The sequence below is a fragment of the Chelmon rostratus genome, chromosome 8 (genome assembly GCF_017976325.1).
Source record: "Chelmon rostratus isolate fCheRos1 chromosome 8, fCheRos1.pri, whole genome shotgun sequence".
NCBI lineage: Eukaryota > Metazoa > Chordata > Actinopteri > Chaetodontiformes > Chaetodontidae > Chelmon > Chelmon rostratus.
In genome coordinates this window covers 10,969,208-10,995,011 of record NC_055665.1, presented here as the reverse complement: position 1 = coordinate 10,995,011, position 25,804 = coordinate 10,969,208, and the positions used below count along the sequence as shown (strand labels likewise).

The following is a 25,804-nucleotide window of genomic DNA, read 5'->3' as shown; positions in this document are numbered from 1 at the left end:
TGCCTCTCCTCACTGATGAGATGAAGAAGAATGTGCACCTCCCGACGCCTGCTTCTCAAGGCCTTTGCTCATGCTCTGAAGCGGTGATGGATGCAGACACCTCATCTACTGTACATCACTGTCTGTCTTCACCTGACCCAGTGACAGTGATGGTGAGGGGCAGTTGGGCTAAAGCAGATCTTTAAAGGGTTGGGGTCAGTACCTTTCCTCCACTCTCAAGTTTAAAGCATAACCCAGATTAACTGTTAACATACAGTACACTGTGCCTACTGCGAGGATAAGGAATTTATCCTTCGTAGACTGAGACTTTAATTGGCAAAATACAGTTTTAAACTTTTTCTTTTTTTAAAACCTAACCCTGGTATTAATGTTAGGCCTCATTTTCCTACTGTGTTTCAATTAACAGCCACAAACTCAGGTGACACCTGCAGTATGAACAACTTTGCAACTCAGTTATACTGCGGTTTTTCATTTTATTTCTACCTGTCTGCAACATTCAGCCTAGAAATTTTTTATTTAAACCGCCAAGTGATATGAATGTTGAATGATGCAGGGTGATCATTGTCCCTACAAGGGATGATAAAGGTTTCAGTTAAGCTTGCTGCTACTAAAAAGATGCCACTATAGTTTATTTGGTGTCACGTTACCTGTGACATCCAAAACAAAGTAAAATGTACAGTTTCCTGCAGGACGATATGCAGTATGTCAGAGGAATAGATAACATGCTATGGCAGTGTGTGGGTACAAACAGATATCACAGCCTGACCACGGGGCACACTCCCAGATATGATGGAGCTAGGAGAGATAGTGTTACCAGCGGGCAGACAGATACATCTGGGCTACTCCCGTACAGAGACGGATCCAGTGCTGCCGCTCCTCCTGTTGATCTCTGCTTGGCAGCGTGGACTGCAGTCGAGAAGGCCGATCAATAGCGCACGCTAAAGCCATTCTCACCCAGGATAAACACAACCGCGCCTCTAGACTGGCAACACCGCTGCTGTTCTGTAGCTTACAAGAGCGCCACAGACTCCGGCACACAAGCTGCTTGTCTTCCTTCTCTTAAGCACTGCTTATTTACACATTCATGTAAGATTATAGTGCACACATCTTAAAATAACAACAAACTGAAAAGAAATTTTCCATTTAGTAGATGTGCACTCTCTGCTACATGTGATTGACGGGCTGCAGCGTACTTTGGATGTTTATTCTCCTTTAACACAGGTCTCCTTCATTTATCCCTAATTAGAAAATGCAACTGCTATTACTAAACCAGTCTTACTGAATTCTGAAGCTTCTGTGATCACTTGTATAAAAATGAGCATCAGTATTCAGGTGGCTTACAATCAGATTACTGTGGCACCTTTCCAAAGCCTTCTGTCTGCTTCAATCACATTATTTCCTATTGCTCCTGTCTTGACCCGTGTGCCAACAGAGCATCCTGACCTCCTCTCCTGTTCTGCAATCTGTCAAATACTGTAATCTGGATGGCCTGAGCTGCTGTAACACTGCTTCTGCTGTATTCAGTTCACACCTGCCTTCCTAACTGTGTCATGTAGTACTCTTCCTTCTGCACTTGCATGTTCTAGATATTTTTAAAATCCACTTCATCAAGAATTTACATGTAGTTAAAAAAAAGGGGGAAACAAGGCGGGTGTTGCACAAGCACACTGAAGATCCTGTCTGGACTGGCTTCGACATTCACGACCCCTGTAAAGGTTATGCACTTTTCACAGCGATCTTAAGATATGTGTTCAGACTGATGCTTTGCCATGAATATGTTTAAGAGCCTGATGTGCTAAGTGGCTCATTAATATTTAACACCAAGGGGAGTCTGTGTTTATTTTTACCTTTGAGCGTGGTAAGACGTGCAGGTCCTGAATGTGCACGACAACATATCTGAACTATACTCATGCAAATAACTGACTGTTTACCACAAATGATTCCCTAAACAACCCCTCCCAGTCTTTCCCCACTTAGCAGCAGTGCTGATGTTGGTTTTCTTAACATGTCATCTACGGGTTTATCCAGGAGGGTCCGCACCTGAAAACTCCCATTAATCCCACACAACCTCGCCTGCACATATTTGCCCCTCCCTCTCCCCCTCTCTCTATCGCCATCCGTCCGTCTCCCCTCCTCCCTGCCCGCCCGGCTGCCTGCACTGAAATTCTTCCTCTGTCACTCGTTTCTTTATCCCTCTCTATCCCTATTATTTATGCAAATAATGGCTAACTGTGCAAACACCCCTGACAATGGCATTATTCCTTTTCTCTTTTTCATCTCTTTCTCCAAGCCATACCACCCTATAAATAAGCACTATTACAGCGTTTCCGCCTCTCTCTCCTCTCCATCCCTCTCTGCCTCCTACTCACACACGTATACATACTGCCAAACAGCATCATAAATCAAGGGATGGGAGGAGGGAGGGAGGGAGGGAAAGGAGTGTGGGGGGGTGGGGGATGCAACCACACACACAGACACACACAAGCACATTTTAACACATATTGTCTCTGACATCTTGCCTGTATACTGTGTACACAGCCTCTGTGAGCATACATCTACAGTTTACTTATGCTCTGCACTGAAGGAGAAGCCAGCAGCTCACACTCACATATATACACACACACACATACAAAGCCTGGCCACAGTCTCCCCCCGCAAACCCTCAGTCCTGCAAGAACCCCATCGTCCTCCTCACCACCCCCACCCTCCCCCAAACCCCCCTCTAGCCCGCAACGAGGAAAGAGAAGCGGTGCTTACTCAGTCTCCTGGAGCCGATGCATCCCATGGTGTATTCACAAAGGCCCTGGATACAAGCGTGGAAGTGTTACCCAGACACCGTGCATTCTCCCTCTTGCTCCTGCGACTCTCTTTCTCTCGGCTCTTGCTTCTTTTTCGTGCTCTCCTGCGCTCTCTCTTTTCCTCTCTCCCTTCTGCACCCGCTTGATCACTCACACTCACTCTCCCTCCCTCCCTCCCTCTCCACTCTCTCCCTCCCTCTCTCTCTCTCTCTCTCCATCCCTCTCTCCCTCTCTCTCTCTCTCTCCCTCCCTCTTGCTCCCTCTCTCCGGTGCGGTGTCTTAGAAGAGATCCGGTTAGTAAGTCAGTATGCCTGAGGGAAATAGATTGAGACTAAATAAAGATGTGAAGCATTATTAGTGTTATTTGTATTTGTATTTGTACATTTGTATTTTCTAAATAAAAGGTATCAATATTACCAATATTGCCTGGAATATTAGGTTTATAATATCCAATTAAATTTGCAGCTATTACTACATTTACCTGAGTTATTGGGACTGACTGATAATATGACTGGATAATTTGCAAACCAGAAAAATCAAAACAACCACATGCATTAATCTAATGAGAGGCTGAAACAACAATTAGATTGACTGTGTGTGTATTGGGTTGCCACTACAAGATCAATAGCACAGAGCTGCGAGTGCCGGGCTGCCATTGTTGTAGATATCTCTGCACTGCTGTAATATTGTTGAGCTAAAATGGGGGATTCTCTCTCTGTCTCCCTCTCCTGTGTGCGCTCAGTCTAACAATGCACTGCAGCGGTTTCCTCGCGCCTCTCCCCTCTCCATCTCCCTCCCTCACAGCGATCGCTCAAAAACATGCACGCACATACACCAATACTAAACAATCCTGGAAGAAAAAAAAGGAAAAAAAAGAAAACAGAAGCGGGTTTTCCTTCACGCTCAAGCCGCTGCTGAGTCTCCACCTCCCTCTCTGTCGTCTCTCTGTATTGATCCGCCCCTCAGTCATCTCTGCGCCTATATCTTGCTTTCTGTTCACTGTGAATCACTTCCCAGCATCTTCCTCTGTTCTTCCTCCTTTCCTTCATCCCATTTTCCCCAGAGGAAAAAAAAAACTGTGGCTGTTTTATCTACATCTGTCACTCTCATTTGGCTTGTATCTCTATCTCTAACACCACCACACCTAAACCCTCCACCTTCCCTCTGAACCGCCCCATCTCACTTCAGTTTCATATCAACACTTTCTCTCTTCTTTCCTTTCCTTCCCCGTATTTCTTACTCCTCTAACTCCTCTTCTGTCTGGGCAGCCCCTTTCCCTTCTCTTCGCGAAGTGTTTGCCCAGCAAATGACACTGGAACAGTCTGGACAGTGAAGAGGGCTGCGTGGTCACTCATGTTTTGTTGACTTCACATATACGGGCCGAAGAAGAAAGAGAGGAAGAGAGCACGACAGATGGAAGGACAGGGAGACAAAGGCATGGACAGATGGGGGGAGTGATGGGAAGGAGAGCAAAGAACAGTTGAGTCATGTGCGGGAGAGGTGTGGAGACGATGCTGTGTGAAATAAAAATTCGCACTCCAGAATGGACGGAGGAAAGAGACAAAAATTGAATCACTATAAGAATTGAACAGATACAAAAAAAAGAGATGCAGAGGCATGAATGTGATACAGAAATAAAGAGTTGGATGTGTGACTTGCCAGACATAACAAATCATACATAATACAGCCAATCGCAGCACAGTGGGTTATATATAGATGTATGTTAGCTCTCTGTTGGATCCCCACTGGGGCTGAGGAGATGAGGCAGTAGGCTGCTGCAGGGGTCAGCGTTGCTCTGAGCTGCTAGCACACATACCCTGAACCTGATTTGAGGAAAAATAAATAAAAAAACATACTCCCCTCTGATACGTATAATTGCAGACTGAGTATACTGCCTTCGACCCCTGTCTTCCACTCTGGAAGTCTCTATAATGCTTCAGTTGGTCTGTCTCTTCTCACTGACGCCTCTCTGTAATCCTCAGGTAATCTAGGTGTCTCTATCCCGCTCTACATGTCACTTCTTTTCAATACGATTCATATTTGGTTCTCGTTTTCTTTGCAAATTCCTTTCTATCAAAGGTAGGACGCAAATACACTCACACGATTAACTGATCAGTTGACAGACAGAAAATTAAATCAGACAGAGCTGTTTACCATAAATATTTGACAGTTCCAGCATCTGAAATGAGAGACTTTGCTGCTTTTCCTTCTTTTTCACCACAATATATTGACTCTCTTTTGGTTTTGGACTGTTGGTCGAAGAATACAAGACATTTTATGATGTAACCTTGAGCTTGAGAAAATCGTGACCAGCATTCTTAACTGTTTTCTTATGTTTTACAGACAAAGTGAATAAATGAGGACATAATCTTCAGATGAACTAATAATGAATATTAACTTTAATATGTGCGTGTGTGTGTGGGGTTATATATATACACACACGCACACACACACACAGTATACCTGACAATGTGAGACAAGGTCACCCAGAGGGAAGAAATTCCTGACACTAATCTCACTCATGATACATGGGCAATTCACGGAGATGACTGCCTTTCTAAGCATGTGTAGCGGCATGAAACTGCCTTGCAACACATGACACAGATGACTTCTATCATGTTCCCGTCAGCACGTCGCTTGTTTTCTTATCTGGGGTGATGATGCTGCACTGAATTTAAATGCATCAGTCCTTGTTTAATATTATCTCAGGGACCCACACACACCTCGTTCCTGTAATCAGTAGCTTTCATGTATCTGTCACAATCTGTCTATCAGCTTCTGGCTGTTATGCAGGTTGCACCTCAAGGATAATGAAGAACAGCTTTAATACTGTCTTGTTCAGGCACTCTAACGATGTTCAGTGCTGATGAATGAAAAATCCAGTTTCCAAAGCCTTTAGAATTACTTCTTTTTTTAAACAAGAACTATCTCCAACTGGTTAAACACCTCTAAAAAATGTCATTTTTCCATTTCCCACTGTCTTTGCTTATCACTGCCCACTGCTTTCCATACATCTTTAACCTAACTGCTGCTAGTGTGTGTTATTACATGTGTTAATTGGAACCACATGTTACTCATCAGGAGCCACAGAGTTAGTTAGACAGAGAATGTGTGTGTGTGTGTGTGTGTGTGTGTCTTTAGGAGGAAGGGAGAGTGTGTATCTGACAGCCAGGCTGCATTGGGTTTCACATATGAAGGAGAGAAAAAAATGTAAGCGAGGAGTGAGGGGGGAGTTGTGAAGAGGAGGGAGTTGACAGAGGGAGGAGAAAAGGAGAGAAAAAGATGAAGGGGGGAGCGAGGATGGGGGAGGAAATTCTCTGTGGTTTGCTTTTGAGGAGGGAAGGGGCGTAGGAGGTGGGTGGGGCGAGGCAGAGATATAAATGCTGTTATGAAAAGAGACAGCCTCTCATAAGGTGTTCTTGAATGGCCGTGCATATGTGATTAGCTTTGTTTTAGTCAGTGGGAGATGGACTTTGTGCAATATGAGTTGATGCGGTTCACAATTTCTGGCTGGAATTCTTCAGCACACATATTTTTTGGGTGCTTTATGTTTGTGTGTGAGTGGTATGAGGAGTCTATGCGCTCATGATGTCTGTGTGTGTTTGTGCACTCACACAAAACCTGGCGTACAAGGAGTTCCCAACCCTCCTCTATTATTTACAATCCTCTTTCCTCCTCTCCTGCAATTACCCCACATTCTCCCACTGCTGCACTGTACCCCAGTGTTGCTTCTGTGTCCGCCTTACTTCCCATGTGTCCATTCTCCTCAGCAGTCTCTTATACCGTATGTCAGTTTCTATGAGTTTCCCGCTCACACACCCTCCCGCTCTTTATCACATGCCTTGCTGATTTGGATTTGCTTGCTGTCAGACATTCTGGGGGAATCTTCTTCCCTGGAGGCATTCTGAGCACGCAACAGAACTGTGTATCAGTCTGACACCTGCTGGAGGAACTGGGGCACTGCAGTCTCACACTGTCTTTGAATGGAAGCCAGTTTGGCAGCAGAGAGATTTTTCCTCTGGTTGCTGAGTGAAGAGACCATGTTCTGTCACAAGTATGCAGGTTCTCATCCTGTCTAAAGAATGCCTGGGATTTCTGCTTGATGGCTATATGGTTTTTGCTTTGTGGGAACCACTACCCCCTCCATTGCAGGCTACACTTCATGTTTATACTGTATGGAGGAAGATTTGTGAATAAACAAAAACCTAAATTATCAGAGATGTTGGTTTATAACAGTGGAAAAACCATACAAACGAATACAGAACTTTGTTCTTAAAGAATTTTGCACATGTTAATTATATTTAAAAGAATATCAATGAAAGTTTTTATAAGCAGCTTCATGTGATGCCAGAAAGTGCACAGGAATGACATGAAAGTCCAAGTCCAGTCTCTCTACAACTACAGTAAATGGTTTCTGAAGGGAACGGCTGTGCTCCTCTTGAAAAGATGACAAAGGGATCTTCAACCTTCTTAAAGATTTGGCAGCCTTATTTTGATAACAAAGACCTTCTACCTATATCGGCAGTGGAATCGTTATGAAAAAATTAAACCATTTTTTGTTTAATTTTTTTTAAAAGCCTCTGTCTGTAGTTCTTTGTAGAGTCTTTTCCTATAATCGGGGGGCCTGGGGTTGCAAGGGCCTGGTACAGTGTGTGTTTATTTGTTTGGTGTATTTTGTTAAGATGTGAAAGTTTGACAATAAAATACTTAGAAAAAAAAAAAGAAAAAAGATTTGTGTGCACAACATATTACAGTATACTGACAGAGGAAAAGTGGAAATCAATAGACAGAACACAAATATACAGTGTACTCTGCCATGCTCGTGTTCTCTGCTTTTGGGTGTGAGCAATTAAAAACTTTTAACTTGCATTCATACAGCTTCCCACTTTTCCTTTGTTGAGAAAATCAGCATGTCCAGAGATGGAGAGAGAGACTATGCCTCTGCACAGATCGGAAATGATCCGAGATCAGGACATTCACTCTGAGCACTGAGGTATTATGAGCAGGTACTGACTCACACGAGCAATGGGAGGTGGAGAGGGTGGAGCGGAAAGGAAGATGAGGAGGGAAATGACAGTGCATCATACAGAGGGTTGAGGGAGAAATGGGGGGATTGGGGGAGAAAAGTGGTGAAAAAAAATTAACTGGTGAGTGGTGAAAAAAATGCAGCATGAAAAAGAAAGAGGGAGAGAGAAGTATGGCACTTTGGAAAGGGAGGGGGAGAGGAACTGTTCATTCCAAGGTCTGGCTGCATTCCAGGCTGTCTGGCTCTGATTCTGACGGCCTCCTGTTTTTTTGTTTTTTTTTTCTTACCTCCAGACTGGCTAGACCCAAGAGCTGCTTCTCCCTGCCTACTTCAAACTTTCCAAACTTCAGTCACCATGGCACCACCTGATGTTTGCAGCTGGATGAAAAAGCACAGAAGAGCATTTCTCGTGTCATTTCAGCTTCCTTACTCCCCTCACGGATCAGACAGCAAGCAAGCTCCTGAACTGGCTGGAATTTGGAACAGCACATGAATGGTGACCCTTTTTCCTTCATATCACCTGCTTGAGAGCCGGTTGCAGAATGGGGTACGTTTTTTTTCCACAGTACAGCACCACGGTTGCTGTGGAAATCTCTGAATGGAAATTGGACACATTTTTTTGTCCCAGTGGCAGTGGGGAGAGACTGGAAACATTCCTTGTGGGACAATAGGCTATCAAAGACCCCAGTGACCACTCCCTGTAGTTCACAGACATGAATCAGGCAGCAACAGGTTACACAACAGCTACTGCAGAGGTTTGATTGCAGGAGAACCTTGCTTATGGTTTCACAACCTGAATTATGTGCAAGCTCTATGTTATAAGCCGAATGTCATGTGGTCATCTGTGAGTTGGTGGCAAATTTTACGGAGGAGCCATGAGTCAGAATAAAAAGTGCATGCTCAGTGTTCACTGGAAAGACAGGCACTTTAAAATGTTATTTAGAGTCAAATTCAGAAATTAGCAAAGACATGACATAGAAAACCTTTTGCCAGTAGGATAACTGATCTGCTGATTATTTTCTCTATTTATAAATTATATTAGGTACATCAAATGCAAAATAATAATAATAATAATAATAATAATAATAATAATAATAATAATAATAATAATAATAATAATAATAATAAAATGAGTGTCACAATTCCCTACAACCCAAGGTGACATCATGAAATTGCTTGTTTTGTCAGACCAAGACTCCAAAACCCAATGATATTCAGTTTATCATCACACAGGATAAAGAAAAGCAGAACATTTTCACCCCCGAGAAGCTGAAACCATTAAATCTTTGGTGTTTTTGTTTAAGAAAAAGTTATTAGACTAGTTCATTATTGATTGACTAATCAGTATTGTATATTGTATTGCATTATCAGTATTGATAAATCAAAAGTGAGACTCGAACTAGTAAAATCTGAAATTCCTGTTTATTTGCATTAAAAAGAGGTGAAACAGTCTCACCCTACTGGCATTTTTACTGTAAAATAACAGTTACCTTTTCAAAATGTTAAAATAAAAAATGGGATCATAAATGCCAGAGCAATATTAAAGTTTGTGTCAAAAGGACTGAGTAATAGACATGAGATTTCCTGCTTGGTACAAGCAATGACGACACCTGAAAGTGTGATAAGATAAAGCCGTGGGCTACATGAGTCGCCCAGGGTATGTGTGGTGTGTGTGTGTGTGTGTGGGTGTGTGTGACACATAATAGGATATAAAGTCATCGAAGTGGCTGATGTGCAGGATGGGAGGGGGATCATATCCTTATCAAGCGTACTAATCGTGTACAGAGAAGCAGTCGAAACCTTTGCATCTTTACTGCCTTAGTGCAAAGAAAATAACGATGTGGCAGCGCACTTGGCAGAGAGAATAATGTCTTTACAATCTGATCATGAGCCTTGCCTGTTGAGGCAAGTGAAAGAAAGGCATAAAACCAGTCTTATTTTGATCCTAGAGCAAATAAAGCTGTTATAGCAAAGCCTTTTCCACAGCCCAGGCTAGTTTGGAGATACTTTCTTCAGCCGTTATACACCTCCTTGTGTTTAAAACCCTGACTGCTTTAAGTGCCTGTATCTAATCAAGCCTCTAGCCCCATTATCTTTCCCTCCCTCTCGCTCCCTCATTCCCTCAGTCTGACCTTACAAGGAGAGGCAACAGGGTTGATGTCATTGACTGAAGAATGCTGCAAGAATCCAGAGAGAAAAGAGAGCAAGAGGAGGAGGAGGGGTCTGATTGGACAGTTCATGAACACACACACACACACACACAGAGAGAGAGAGAGAGAGAGAGAGAGAGAGGTGCTGTTTACATAGTAATACACAAGTGCTGGGCCAAAGTCAAACGAGAAAGAACTTGTTTGGAAGGATGGTGTCATTCCTTTTCCAGACCGAAAAGCACAGGGGGAGGGTCTAATAGCTGGAGAGGGGAAGAGAGAAAGAGAAGCTACCATTACAGTCAACTCTTACTCAGCCTGAACCAAGAGAAAAAGCAGAACAAAAGGAAGAGGGGGAGAGAAAAGGGAGATCTACACTGCAGCTGTTTTAACAGGGTAAGTATTGCTATTTGAGGTGTAGCAGGATAACAGTTGGCACGTTTTACTTTTTGGGGGGCAGACTGCTGCAGGTTACCTAATAAGGTAAAATCTTTTGTCAATACAAGTTTCATGAAAGCACAGATTTACTGTTAACTAAATGAGAGGCTGTTGTTAACACTCCAGGGAACGGCATCTTTGTGAAGTGACAACTAGTGTGTGTAAGCAATATGGCAGCGTGTTATATGACATAAAAGCTACTGCAGCGTTTGGATGAAAGATACCTCTCGGTGGGTGTTGTTCCGTTGTCTCCCGAGCCGAGTGATCGTTTTGTGAATGTGAACTAATCTCCCTGAACGTCGCTACACCAGCTGATGGATACAGACGATAAGGAACGGGCTATGCGGAAGCTCTAACAGGAAGTCCAGCTAAAAGTTGACCAAGCTAGCAAGCTAGCTAAGTAGCAATGCAGCTGTAAGCGTTTATGTGCTTCAAAGAGTGGCAAAATTATCAAACTTGATGACAGCACAGTCAAGAGAAGCCGTGTACTTTGCCATATGAGGTAAGAAAAAAAATGGGGCGGCGTTTCGCCTCCGTAACAAACTGAACGAAGCTTGTAACGCTAGGAGGGTGTGTGCGAGTGAAGCAACGTTACCGTCCGTGTGATTGATGATAAGCTCGAGAGGTTAACCGTTATCACAAAAGGTAGCTGGTCAGATTTGCAAGTCAGTAGCAACTGTCATTCAACCGTCAGTGAATTTAATGTCTGAGCTAATGTTTGTTGAAGCTACAACGTTGCCTCATTTAACCTGGAAATTGAATGTAAGACAGGCTAGCGTTATGGAACGTCATAATTTGGAATACTATGTAGACTAACGCTCACAGGTAACGTAACATTAACGTGGAACTTTGATTAGTTGTTTTAGCCACATAGCTAGTTTTGAACGTAGAGCTTTAGATATTAACACAATTTGTTCCCTGTCTGCTAGTTAATGATATATTGTTATATTTAATTAACCCTAGCTGTCTGCCCTCATTTGGTGTGTTTGTGACCGCACACCGTTTGCTCTAAGCTGTCACAGCATTGGCTAGCAGTGGGTTAACACTGATAAATGGGGTGCCAATGTAGGTGGGGCACCAAGGTCCTATATGTTTAACTTACTGATAGTACTAAGTAGTTAAATAGAAATCTGTTATCATGTGCCATGTTTTACTCTTCTGCTGTGCCCATGTTGAGGTGGCCTGCAAGTATGGCTCTTTCATCCGTATGCTTACCTAGCTAGGTCTCATGCCATGTATGAGAGAATAAGAAGCAATCTGCTACAGCTCTGTGCACTAATAAGGGGATATTGGAGAGTACATGAGAATTATGACAATTTTAGCATAGAATTTCTACAATTTATATAATCCTGTGATTATCAGTGTTTGTGCCTGGTCTCTCTGATTTGCCTTTTCATCAGTCAGATAGGAGGGGAGCCTCAACCCAAGCCCACAGAAAGCTGTGTTTAAGAATAACTTGTAGCAAGAAGGCTCTGGCTTGGGTTAGCCTGAGGTTAGTGTGGTGCTCCTGTTTGAAAGGGCTGGGATTATGGTTACTGATGCCTCAGTAAACTGGTGACGCAAATGAAAATCTGTGAATGAAGATGATCTATGAATGGCTGAATGCTACCATTTATGACTGGGGTGATGAGGAGTCCTCCTTAATTGTAGTCTGCATGAGTCTAGACACGCAAGCTATTTTAGGGCATCCCTTAGCCCCAAATCACAGCATGTCTTGCTCCTTGATTGTGCCTCTCAGTGTCTTGTGACTCTTGTTTGGCCTACATCATTCTACTGTATGCCAGTGTGAGCAGATAAGGTTATTTGGGTGAGAGTTTGACTCAAGGGCCCAGTGGCTGATGCTATTACCAGTTTTGAAATGTTGCCTGTTCAGTTGGCCATCTAACTGTAGTCTGAGAGGGACCACAACACTGGTGCTCAATGCATGTCCAGTGACCTGTAAGATTGGACTCAAAAGGGTTGTTTGTCCCCGCATTAGTGACCCCCTGGCCTAGACACGCTTTCCCAGAAACTGGGTGTGCTATTAACATCAGAACAATAGCGAGTTTCATCAACAACACACTAGTCACCGATACAATGACTGACCAAATGTGGAAGGAGTCATGTACTGCCTGGAATTCAGGTTCTGGTTAACTGTTAGAGTACCTGCCTATTATTTTTATTGCCAAGCAGGCAAAGCAGTAGTGAGTTTATTCTTGATCTGGGACCTTTACCTCTACCAGTGATGTTTTTTAAAGAGGGAGCTGTTGGTAAGAAAACAGCAACCATAAAAATGCTTTTTACTGAATTTGTGTGGGCATAGTGGTACTTGAAAAACATTTAACTATGTGACTCTGTACTCACATAATAGACAGATGTTTCTAGCATCTAGCGCTGAGTTTGCAGATTGCAACCAACTGAGTACCCCTCTACTCACCCTCCCCTTCCAAACATGTAGGAGAACCTACAGTCTAGAACCAGTGTTTGGTTTGTCCATTCTGGGCTACTGTAGAAACATGGCGGTGCAACATGGTGGAATCAGTGGAAGAGGACCCACTCTCTGTGTAGATATAAATAGCTCATTCTAAGGTAACAAAAACACAACAATCCTTAGTTTCAGGTAATTTACAGTAATGAAAACGTAATTATGAAAATTATTTTCCATTTTTGCCAATAGACCCCCTAAATCCTACACACTGGACCTTTAAATTCAGAGTGGCACCATGCTACAACACTTCCACATATGACCTTTTATAAAGCCACAGTATAGTATATAAACCAAATTTAGTTCCTCTGTAACCGCAAAGTAATGAACCACTGCTGAGTTAAACAGTTTTCCTTTGAAAAGTGTGGTAAAGTCCTCCTCAACAGCTGCTGCATCACGTAGTATGTGAGGGTGTTCACGTGGAATGTAAGACAAAACACAAAGATGATAGAAAGTGTGCCACAAAAAGAGCTTAGTTTTACTTTGTCTGTTTGCCTAGCTTAATAGTCCATATGGGACTCAAAATGCTGAACCTCAAGTCCACGGCCGTGCTGTTTTTTTTTTTTTTTATATCCTTCAAGGTAGATAGGCTGATTACATTCGCCCTCTGTCCCATGTGTAAATCATACCCTGATAAAATGTAATGAAAACCAACTGGGTACCCAAACTAGGATTGAGAACCATTGTTTTATCCTGTAAAAGCTGTCTAGCTACATTATGTGGAGTTTTTACAAAGATGAGTACAGTATGTAATTTATGCTGGGGCCCTATCTTAAGGCTGCACAATGCCATACGCCCTCACACCTGTAAAGTAGAAATGATTAAATGCAGCCCCAAGTGATGTCATGTCAAGTGGTGGGTGACACATGAATGATGAGGTTGAGGAAAGCACAAGAATAAAAGAGATAAAAATAGTAGTGTTTTGCCACAGAACACAAGTCTATACATCAGATTGAGGGAGTGAGCCAGAACTTAACGCAAACACGCAATCCTCATTTAGAGAATAAAAAATGACCAAGAGGAAAACGGCAAAGAGAGGCTGAATGGAGCGTACAAAAAAAGGTGATGTCATTGAGTTGTAGTGCCAAGTATGTTCCTTAGCTGAGGGTCTCTCTCATCTCAAGGCTCAGGTTTCAAGATAGATGTGCAGTACAACGTCTGAAGCTGAGTGTGGAGCTGATCTCATCGTATTGAATCCCTCAGGACTGTATAAAGGAACAGATGGAACCTGACCACAAGTTATCATCACTGTTTAATAATTGAGTGGACTATTGCATATTGTCTTTTAGGTAGTGTAAGTACTATAATGAAAACCCTAAATCATAGTCCGTACCCACCCTTGTCAAGTACTCCTTTTAGAAAGCCATTATAGATCCAAGTGTTCTGTTTCCAGTTCCCTTCCCGTGTTCATATTTGCAAACCTTAATTAATCCAAGAACTTGTCTTGACCGTAACCAGCCAATCTGTTTTTGCATGAAGTGTTCACTCCCATTCAACTTGAAGTGGGCCTTGATACTAGGTTAATGAGTACCCAGCTATTTTCCAAACACCTGTTCTTTTTTTCTTTCCTTTGGTTTGTTATTTAATTTTTCCAGTGGTGCAGACTGTGCCGCCATAATTTGCCTGTGTGCCGGCAGAAAGTTGGCAACCACAACAGTTTGCATTTCCATTAGAGCCTCATCATCTCCACTTATTGATTCATGGAGCAATTTTCTAAATTATTTAAGAGGGATAGTGAAGTGGAGCTAAGATTCTGGAGGTTGTTGTTCTTGTAACTCCACTTAAAGGACAGTGACATTTGAGAGTGAATCTCATGCCATTAGATTGTTTCTTCCACTGATTCTTCAATCAATAATGTTATTATAGTGAAATCTCATCATCAGGAATTATTTCCCTTGTCAGACTTTTTTCTAGATCAGAAAGCTGTAACAAAATAAACAATTCTAGCTGGTATTCGTCTAAAATGTATGAACAATATGCTGTTTTACCTTATTACACAATAGAACACATGTTGCTGTGTGGTTAAAGTGGTGTGTTGCCAAGAGGTTTGATATGACATGAGTGATTCTTAATGGGACATCTTAGACTTTCTAAAGAAACAATTCACACCTTCACATGCCTTAAGGACACCGTAGCCTTGGACATGCAGTATATGGTTAAAAGTGCTCCAGAAGCTGGTTATGTCATGAGAACCAGAGATACTTTCATGAGCTCTAAAGGTTTCTTGTCTTGTCAGAACTTTGGAAGGAAGTGTAACACAGGAAGTGTTGCCTGTGTGTCCCAACAGGTGAAACACTTGTAGTTAGTTTAGTTTAGCTTTTCACTGTCAGCTTTTACATAGTAATTTTCAAGGCAGTGTCAGACATGATCTCTCTCTCTCTTGATCTTGAAAGGTTGTTGTTTTCTCAAATGCAAACTGAATTATATCTAAATGCTGAAAACTGCCCATAGTCGCTACTTTTTAAACCACAGTGCAAACAAAGTCTTTCTGCGGCTTTTGAGGATATCTTGTCGATGACTACTCAGCATTGTGTTCACAGGGGAAATGTGAATGGAACAACTTAGGATAAGTTAAGTTTAGCTCAAAGGAGTCCATTTTGAAGACCTTACCTAAAAGAAATAGTAAGGAAAGATAATCGGTACCCCTTTAAATATTTAATATTTTTAAGATTTCCGTAGTGTTCCCTCTTAATTACTTTATCACCAGTTATCTTATTATTGAGTGGAAATCTTGACAACGTTATTAATATACTAGGACATGTATTTCCATTTTTATAGAAAAACCATGCACATCAACCACTGTGCCATTAAAAAAACATTAAAGCTAACTCAAGAAAGCTGTATCAAGATGCATCAGTACAACCTTAATTGCTGTTGTGCTTTATTTGTTCTCCAGTCTGACCGGTTGCAGATTTATCTTTTCGAAAGGATTACAGCAAACAATGAATGGACATTTATTGAAGTACTTTTGAATAATAGATGACTGAGAAATTAGTCCCACATTCTTCTTAGTAACTTTGACATTTGTGGAGGCATCAATGCTATGTAACCTTCATTAAGTTGTAGAGAATAAATGCCACACAACAACGGGATGGTAATTACATTCTGTTTGTTCACTGGAAAATGTTTTCTCCAGTTTGTCTTATTTTTGCCACCTGCAACTCATTGACTTACAGGTTATGTGTTGTGGCTGCATGACATTTAGTTTTTACAAGCTGTTAAATGCTGCATAAATAATCCAAACATTGTTACATAAATCAATGGAACAGTTGGAATCATTAATATTATTTTTAGAAGTATGCAACTATTTCAGAGCATCAGGGTAGAATAGTTTTGTTAAACAGCAAGAGAGTGTGATTTAAGACAGCCAGTGTGTGTACAGGTGTGTGTGTGTCAGTGTATGTTTATGTGTGTTGGTGGAGGGGGTCAGTATGAACAACCGTGCTTTTGGCTAAAGGTCACATTCAGGGCCGATGGCCTTCAGGGAAATGTGTTCAGACTTTGCGAGAAATCTCGAATCACTGAAGTAACGTCAACATTTGTTTAACCACCAGCATGTGTGAGGTAAATATTTGAGCTTACCCTCTTTTTGACGCACCTCACATGAAAATGTTATGATAGTTGCTTCGTCCCTGCTTCAGACTGATCTCCAAAACAACTCGCTATTACCGTGTTTTTATGTTGCTGCAAACAACCACATCTTAAATATTGTAAATTGTCTCTGGCACCTGGGAGTGCCGCAATGTCTGCTCTGTATACATGGCCAGGGGAAATTTTCACACACTCCTCTCTCATTCTGCTGTAGACTATTTGCCAACATGTTTGTGTTTAAAGAGTAACACTGGATTTTTTTAACTGCTCTTTCACTAAATCCAGAAATAGTCCAAGTACAGACTACATTTTAAGAGACACTGTGAGCCACAATAAACCTCTGTTTTAATTAGATTTACTAAGGCTTTAGGGGTCAAGACAGCTGTGTTGTTGTATACAATAGGTACCGATCTGCATAGTGTACTGTATTGCCAGTTAACATTAAAGAAGTAAGTGTTTTGTACTAACAGGAAATGCTAAACAACATACAGATTGATCGAATTGCAACTTTAGGAAGCTATTGCCAGTTCAGTTGGAGACACAACAGAGTGAAAAAAAATGTCCTCCCAAAGATTTGACTTATTTTTTTAGTTGTTGTGATAGCTACCTTGCTGTTTTTAATTTTTAATAAGCTCCTCTGTTTCTATTTTGCAGTACAGTTAGGAACAACTATCCATCACACACACCTCAAACATCAAATGTAGTCTGTATCTGTGAGTATAGTTAATTTAGTTAGGCTTTCAACATAAAGGCACTACATACTGCAAATCTGCTTACAATTAGTATGTAGTTTGGAATTGTGACTGGCCAAATGTTTTTCTGATGTGTCATCACCACTAATTCTTCCGCAAAAGACCCAACATGCTTAGGCTGCCAAGGAATGTGAGCCCTTTGACTTTAGTCAGCTGATTAATGTTGGTTTCATTATGTGGGATGTGAGAGTGAGCCTCCTGAGTCTGGAGTTGTTTGGACTTCACCTGTGTCATACCTTTTATTATAAAAGTGAATACTGTTCTGTTATAGTTTAACTGTTGTCCGTAATGTTTCTTGTGTTATCCTCAGATAAACACACAAAATGGAGGACTCCAGCAGCAGCAAGCCATTCATGGTGACATCCTCTCTGAACTTCAAAGTCACCACCCCGTCCTTCTACAACCAGCCAAAAAAGTTTGCCTCTGTGGCACCACCGCGGCCCAAAAGTCTGACGCCTCCCTCTGCTCCATCACCGACGCCAGTAGGCACAGCTGTGATAGGTCGAGTGGGAGATCTGCCTCCGCCGCCTCCTTCGCTGTGTGATGGTATTTGCATTATATATGCTATTTTGTGAACCATTCTTAAGTTATATCCTCTAAGTCAGCAGCCCTCCCCTGTCCCACCCCCTGCTGCTTTTTACACTACAGCATGCAGAGCTTCACAGTTTAGTATGTAATAAAACACATCAGTTATGCGGTACTTTTGTTTAATGAGTTGTCTCTGAGGCATTACATTAATATACTGTAATTCCCACCTTTTGGACATTACAATCAAATGCAGAGTCTCTTACCTTTTCTTTTAAGGAAACGTAACTTTTTGAGTTGTGCATAATTATACCACTAGTATGAATTTGAAGATGTCTGAGCTGATCTAAACCATGGATAAACACAGACAACCTTGACAAATGAACTGTACCCTGTGAAGTTTTTGACCTCTATAAGTGCTATGAAGTAATGTTTTTATGAGTGGGTCCATGTTTTGTGTGCATTGAGCACATGCATGAGGACACACATGCACAGGCCGCTCGCTTGCAAGCAAACATGGATGTAAACAGTGCAGGATTTGAAGTATGTTAAATCAGACTTCCAGATGTTTTCTAAGGGAGGAACTGTATTCATCATATTTGTACCACCACAGGGATACACACAGTGAGCTTTGGTAACACTAAATCTAAACTAACAATTTCTTTGTTTACAAGAAAACTCCACGGGGCACCTTTAATGCAAGAAAACAGAGAACAGAATACCACATCTACCAGGCAGGGCTTGGCTGTAAAGTTAAGAAGCCACCAGTCGAGCAGCTTAAGGTCATCAAAGACCTCACAAACTTGGCCAAATCCTCCCCACAGTTTTGTTTTTCATTTTTATTGTCCTGCTTGTTTGTTTGCTAGAAACTTATGATGTTAAAGCACTCAGTATATTTGATAAATGCTCGACAGTAAAACTGGGTTGGAATAATTAGTACAAAATGAGTTACAGAAACTATTCTGTCACAGCCTTTAACCAATCAACCCTCCTCATTTCTGTCAGACTTCCCACCCCCTCCTCCTCCTCCACTGGATGATGATTTGCCAGCCCCTCCCCCCGAATGCCAAACCACACCCACTGCCCCTGACGCTCCCCCTCCCGCCTTCCCCGCTCCACCTCCAGTGGCCGATGACCTGCCCCTCCCAGTTCCCCCCGAGGAGAGTGCCTGTCCACCCACCTCCCCCTCTCCCCCTCCTCCCCCACCCCCGCCGCCACTCTCTGCCTCCGGTACCAGTATTCCCAGTGCTGCTGGGAACCCACAGGTGAGTCATGATGGAATCTTCACCAAATTAGGCAGAAGTTGCTTTGCCTGTCTGCATGTTTCTTCCTCTGTCTGCATCTAACCGCATTTCAGTATAATTTGATCATCCGTTAGGACACTGGAGGACATTGTTGTGAAACCATAGTGGAGTGTTGGCAGGAAATACTGTCTTTTGAGATTTTCCCACAAATTATATTAGCATTAGTCTGGGGTAAATCGCCCAGTTTCATGCTTGTAACAGGATTATTACCCATTAATGTAATTGAAATAGTTTTCAGACATGCAATGAAAGCTATATTGTAAAGATGTTTATTGTAGGACCGCATTAATTACAGCTGGTTTATCGGGCTACAAAGACATCCATGTATGGGATCATATGTTAGTAGCCACTGTTAAGTACAAAAGTAAAACAAACAATCCAGTGAATCAAAAATTACATAATTAACTAGTCCGTATTCCCTTTCATCCAACTAGGCAAATATAATTCAAATGAATGATCATTTATTCATTTTCATCATTAATCACTTCATTGAGCTTGTTCTTGTTGAGTTTTTCTACCCCAGTAACTGCCAGAAATCTTTGAAACAGTTGTTATATTTCATTCTGCTTTTTGAATAGATAAAAGAACCAAACACTCATCTTATAGTCTGTAATAATTTCTCATCGTCATCCACCTTTTTGTTCTTGGTTCACCCTGGCCTTGTTGTCCTTTGCTTCATTGTGTGATCCCTTTATTTGTGTAAATAAATTGTGTGTCTTCCTCTGCCAGAGACTGATGGAGAAGCAGACAAGCTTCGATAAACAGCTTGACTCTCTAACTGACTTGCTGTCTGAGATGGAGACCAGGGGACCTTTCAACCCTAAGGTACAAAGCATTAAGATACAGATTAAAAAAAAACCCACTAAAGAGCAGATGAGAGGGAAGATGACAGCAGGCATCGACTCACAGGAGCCTCGCTGTAGAAAAAGAGAATGAGTCGCACAGAGGGAAGAAAAGTGTGTGTGTGTGTGGGGGGGGTGAGGTAGGTCAGTGGAGATAGTTTTAGAGATACGCCAGGTTGGTTTCATTAGTCTCTCTTCATCTGTTCAGGTTGAAAGCTCAATGATAAGTGAAGTGCACATACAGCACACCAGACCTGAAAGAGAAAACAAGAAGTGAGGTAGCTGGTGATTCACACTGAGAGCAGAGACACTTGCTGAGAGAGAGAGAGAGAGAGAGAGAGAGAGAGAGAGAGAGAGTGATGCACACAGAATTGAATGGAGAGCATGAGAGTGTGATGAAGCCAAAGTGTGCTGCCAGAGACCCAGTGAGAGGGCCATAAATGGAGAGTGTTTTTATCCAACTGGGAGGTACTGGATCAGGGCAGAATAACGTTGGCTCAAAACCGCAAAATAAATGTCAGAAAGACGAAGCACTTCTGATAAGCTCAAACTGTGGAGCGCTTCCAGTGTTTACTTTAATCAAAGTACCTCATTCACTAAAATAAATGTGTCTGCTGCAGCATTTCTGTGTGCGATGTTATACACTAGTTTTTAACTTTCCTCTGTTGAATTATAATTAATGATAAATGGACGCTTTATGTTGCTGAACAAACTGAATGCTTGTCAAGACTAGCCTCATCTTTTCCTGTGTGCTTTGGTTTGAGGTAAAAACGTCTCTAAAGAGATGGTTTCATTATTGATGTTGTTGCTTTATCCACAGTTACCAAGCCAGTATCCTGCAGCACCAGCACCCAAGCCATCAGCTCCTCCCCCGACTGCTCCTAAACCAGCGCTCTCCTTCCTTCCACCCCCTGAGATGGGAGACCGCCCACCTCCAGCACCCTGGGCGGAAGAACTCAAAGCCAGAACGAACCGACAAGCCAATCACAACAACTCTGCACCAAACTCTGCTGCTCAGCCATTCGCTAAGGCCCCGGCTGTGGCTCCCAAGTCTGGTTTCGGAGGGAGAACTGCGACATCATCAGCCTCTCTGGCACAAAAACTGAACCAGAACCTGAACCAGACGACCACCCCAATTAATGTTGCACCAAAACCTTCCCCTCCTTCTGCGACCAGCTCTTTCCCTCCACCTCCTGCAGCTCCCCCTGCACCTCCCACTCCACCAAACAATATGGCAGCTGCCCCGGCCTCTAATCACGTAAAGAGTTCTCCCTTTGCCAGTCAGGTGAACGCAAACCAAAACCCTCCAGCTGCTGTGCCTCCTCCTCAACCCAAGACGATGGAGTTGCCCCGCTCCTCTTTTAGCCAACCAATGAAAACTCCCCCTCCATCAATGGTATGTTCCAGTTTTATTTTAGTCACTTAAAGGCACTTTTTGTGTTGTATATACAGTACAAAAGTACAGGAATTACAAATAGTTTAGTTTGTAGTCAACAGATTATTATGCATTTTTAGACATGCACATGTTTTCAAAAGTAAACTGAAATAATAAAATACTTTGCAAGGCATGTTGCAACTTTGTAAATAATGTATATGCATGTATTAATGGCTTTTGTGTGTGTGTGTGTGTGTGTGTGTGTGCGTGCGCGCGTGCGTTTGCGCGTGTGTGTGTGTGAACAAGCAGCCCTCACCCCCTGGCCCAGTTCCTATTCCAGGTGGAGGTGTTCCTCTGAATATGAGGGAAGTGGAGGAGCTGGAGAGAATGACCAAGGACTTCATTAAAGACATGGACACACACGCACCTGTCATCACCTCCCCACCTACAGGTACATACACACAAAGAGAGTTGTGGTTGTAATACTGCCATTTCTTAATTAAATGGCGTGTAATGTGAGAAGCATTTTAATAGCTCACATTGGAAATAAGAAATCATTCAGAGGTTTTCTGGCTGCTTGAGAGATGCAAAACATTTATAGATGGATGGATGGAAAATGTATTCACAGTTCATTCTTATGTTAAACAATTTATGTGTCGTGGGATTTTATTTATCTCTGCAGTGGGTCCGTGTTTACTGCTGTGGTCATTCAAGTGCTTTCCTCCGTATCTGTCGTTTGCTAACAAATGTGACCTTGTAGACCATTTAGCCACATGTGTTGTATGAAACTTAATGTCGCAAAAAGAGTTTGTACAACTGAACCAATACATACAATTCTACAAGTTGTGGAAATGGCTGTTTTCAGTACAAAGTTGTCCTCAATAATCAGGGGATTATATTGTAATTAACACAAGCGGAGCTGAGTAGGAAGATGGATGCATTTGTGAATAATCTTGTTTGTAAATCTTACTCATTTCAAACCTTTCTCTCTGCTCCACGCCTTCCCATTTTAGAGGTCTGTGGGAAGTGTGGCGAGGCTCTGTCTCGGACCCAGCCAGCAGTGAGGGCCATGGATAAACTCTTCCACTCTAACTGCTTCTGTTGCATGAGCTGCCATCGCCCCCTGCAGGGCATGCAGTTCTATGACAGGGACGGGTCACCTCAGTGCGAGGACTGCTATATGGTGAGGAGACACATGCTGATTGTCTGTCTTTAGCATTACAACTCACATTTTGGCAGTTTTATTTTTTTTATCAAATCAAATTTATCTCCTCAGTTACATATTATGTTCCTTCTGCTCCTTCTCAGAGTTCCCTGGCGGTCTGTTCCCGGTGTGGGGAGAAGATTACAGACCGCGTGTTGAAGGCGGTCGGCCAATGTTTCCACGCCCACTGTTTCCGCTGTAGCACCTGCTCCTGCGTACTTGAGGGGGCGCCTTTCATCACTGATGACAACAACAACCCCTACTGTGTCCAGGATTACCACAGGTAGTTACTGGCTGCTGATCCCTCAGAGAGACAAATATTACAGGAGCAATTAGTTTGCGATGCAGTGCGTGATACCAAACGTAGGCTGGGACAAAATGTCTTTACCAGTAATTCTTCTGATTTTTACTTTCAGAATTTCTCAGCACAAGAAAGCATGAGCTGCCCAAGCATGTCTTTTGAGGACAAATCAATTTTAGCAGTGTTTGTATGACCCCAATTATCCTGCCCATCAGGAATATTGATAAAAACAGTGGTGCTGGAGAAAGGAGGCAGCAACAGCAACGCTTCTTCTTCACTTGATTTGGATGGAAACTGAAATTTGTTTTTCCATCTCTGATAAAAAAAAAAAAGTTTACATAGCATGCAAGCAAGTGTGGATAGAATGATTGGGTTTGACTAGGTTGATTAGTCCTCACTATCATGAGTTGACAGGCTTAGAGGCAGCAAATTTGATTTGGTTGATTTTGTGTGAATGTGTGAAAAATTGACTGAAGCCCGTCGACTAACGGCCAGCTCTGTATTCCAGACGTTTCTCCCCTCTTTGTGTGAGCTGTAATGAACCCATTGTTCCAGCTGCGGGCAGTGAAGAGACAGTCAGAGTGGTGGCTCTCGACAAGAACTTCCACCTCAAGTGTTACCGCTGTGAGGTAAGACATTTAAACACAACATTTTATCAAAATACACATCACATAGTGTACTCAATAAACTCTAAAAAGTGACAAAATGCTAATAAATAGATGTATTTATTTGTTCTGCAGGATTGCGCTCGGCCACTCTCCATAGAAGCGGATGAAAATGGCTGCTATCCATTGGATGGAAGGATCCTGTGTATGAAGTGTCACACCCAGCGAGCCAAGCAGGCTGCGCAGTGATTGGCTGATGCAGCATCACTCAGATTAACTATGAACCAAATCCAAAAGCACAGGATTCATTCAGCTGCCGGTTTTGCCTTTGCAACAGGGCTTTATTTAGTATATGTGCGCAGGTGTGAGCGTGAATGTGCCGTGTGACAAGGTATGTTTGCATGCAGATACAGTGTAGTATTCCCTTGTCTCTGTTCACTTCAGTGCAGAAGTAATGTACTGCATTGAAATAAATGTCCCTCATCTTCTATTCCCAATCTCCCAACCCTCCAATCTTTCATCTAGCCTTCTTTGTGTACTAGAGCGTATTTTTTGTGCCAATTCTATGTTTACGCTAAAATTTCCAGCATATCTTGCACAAGAACTGTGTGGTCAAAAGAGCAGTCTGATGAATATAAAGTTGCCTTCCTTTGTCTCTCCTCAGCATCATTAGTAGCATCATGTACTGAGATGTTTTCATCTTTCACTGGCTCTTCTCTTTCCCTATGAGCGTTGTAATTATATCAATGTTAGTGAGACAGATTATTACCATAGCACGAGGAGTATCAGGGACCATTCTGCAGATTTCACCACTCTGACTGGCTGTTGGTAGAGCATATTAACACTTTGGCAATTGTTGTGCCTGCAAGCATGGTTAATGATGCTTTCCTATCTAGAAAGTGCTTCATATCAGCCAGTCTACTCTGATAGCATTTTAAAGTCATCTAGGGCTAAACGTTGACTGCAAAAAAGATAAAACCGTGAATGTTGCTCTTAGTTTTTTGTGATGTGAATTTGATCATTTAGAGGCATGTGTTGATCATACACACTGTATAAGAGCAAGATTAGAACAAAAGTCAGCCATTTCTCTTCTCAAAAATAGTTCAATAGTCCAGATTTAACAGTGTATTTTTAGATGCATGCTTTTTGGATGCACACATTTTGAACAAACAGACGAGCACAGATTTGCCAAGCACAGATTCCTTTCCAGGGATCTCATAAATTAAAAAACAGTGAAGTTATAAATGCCAGCTGCATGGCTGAAAACAGGACCTTTTATGTGATAGTTGCACAGTTCCATAGTGAAATAAGATATCCTTTAATGTCACTTTGACTGTAAAGCCCCTGCACATGATCAATTCATTTTTTTAAGTAGAAGCGACCTGGAAACATAATAGTAGCTTTTGATATGCATTCTCTTGAATCTCTTGCTTTAAATGATATAATTTATGGATTTTTTTTTTTTAAACGGAGTATTAAGATTATATGTGTACCATTACTAAAATAACCTGCCCTTACAGCAGGATAATAAATCAGTAGAGGCATTAGCTTTGAGCTTTAGGTAACACATGCTAAAAATAGTGACCAAATATTTCAAAGCTTTTAAAGACAAGAATAAGGTAAATAAAACAGTTACTTGGGATTAAATGTTTAGACATTCATGTATTTTTTGTCACCTTTTTGTGTTTGAGCCCAGTTTTTTGGTCTGGATTTATTCTAATGTTACAGTAAATACCACTATTCTTTCCACTATTCATCTTTTGTACTTAAGTCTGTTCATGTCGGTTATATTCTGTTTTATTCTTATCTTACTGTACTGTATTTCTTTGATAAAAGCTTCCAATTATTTGGTTTCATTTTGAACCTGGAGGTGTGCCTTCTCCACTATTGTATTCCATTTTTCCTTTTGAATCGAGCCTGGTTTGCAGCCGAAGAAATTCATTCCACAATAAGAGAACAGTATTTACTTGTGCTTGCATTGAACCTGGTGCAGTGTAACACCAGAATGACTAACACAGCAATAGCTATTCAGCATTGCATGCTAGCTGTGTAGGCAGTGGTGGCGGTTCTTCTAGTATTATGTCTTTTTTTTGCACCAACTACTCCACCTTTGTGGCCCTGCCTTTGTCATCACTATGTGATATGTATGATGATGCCTTCACAGTTGCATTTATCTGGCGTTTTGTTGTGTTCTGTTCAATTGTATAACATGTGGATGCCTTGTCTTTTCATATAACTTTTTTTTTTTATAAATTCCTGTTTGTTATTTGTGAATGTGTATATGTTCAAAAACATTATTTAGCTTCACCTCTACCCCTTTGGCTGTATCAAAAGATAAACAAATAAACAAATAAAATGCTAAATACCATGCGTTTTTGTCTGCTTCCTGAACTGTGAGCTGTGCAGTTCTGTAGCTCTGGACACCTACAACA

General features: G+C 41.9%; 2 protein-coding genes across 6 annotated transcripts in view; one reads left to right on the top strand and one right to left on the bottom strand.

The window, feature by feature from the left end:
- fam131bb (family with sequence similarity 131 member Bb) overlaps nt 1-25,804 on the bottom strand; it is a 44,060-nt gene that overhangs the window by 17,620 nt on the left and 636 nt on the right. For 2 of the 3 annotated variants that reach the window (XM_041942019.1, XM_041942021.1), the window contains exon 1: nt 8,112-8,126. The exons of the other annotated variant lie outside the window; for it this stretch is intronic. The gene's annotated coding sequence lies outside the window, so the exon portion shown is untranslated. Of the gene's footprint in view, nt 1-8,111; nt 8,127-25,804 lie in introns of those variants that run through there. 3 annotated transcript variants of the gene reach the window in all.
- zyx (zyxin) lies at nt 10,186-25,740 on the top strand. 3 transcript variants are annotated; one of them, XM_041941950.1, is made up of 10 exons: nt 10,186-10,367; nt 17,527-17,762; nt 18,747-19,006; nt 19,775-19,870; nt 20,708-21,283; nt 21,569-21,713; nt 22,276-22,445; nt 22,571-22,749; nt 23,276-23,396; nt 23,508-25,740. In XM_041941950.1, the coding sequence occupies exons 2-10, from the start codon at nt 17,540-17,542 to the stop codon at nt 23,619-23,621; spliced, it is 1,884 nt and encodes a 627-aa protein (XP_041797884.1). In that variant the 5' UTR covers nt 10,186-10,367; nt 17,527-17,539; the 3' UTR covers nt 23,622-25,740. The 3 variants fall into 3 exon arrangements, with proteins under 3 accessions (XP_041797884.1, XP_041797886.1, XP_041797885.1); XM_041941952.1 differs by having other exon boundaries at nt 10,189-10,367; nt 21,572-21,713; XM_041941951.1 differs by lacking the exon at nt 10,186-10,367 and adding an exon at nt 10,778-10,911.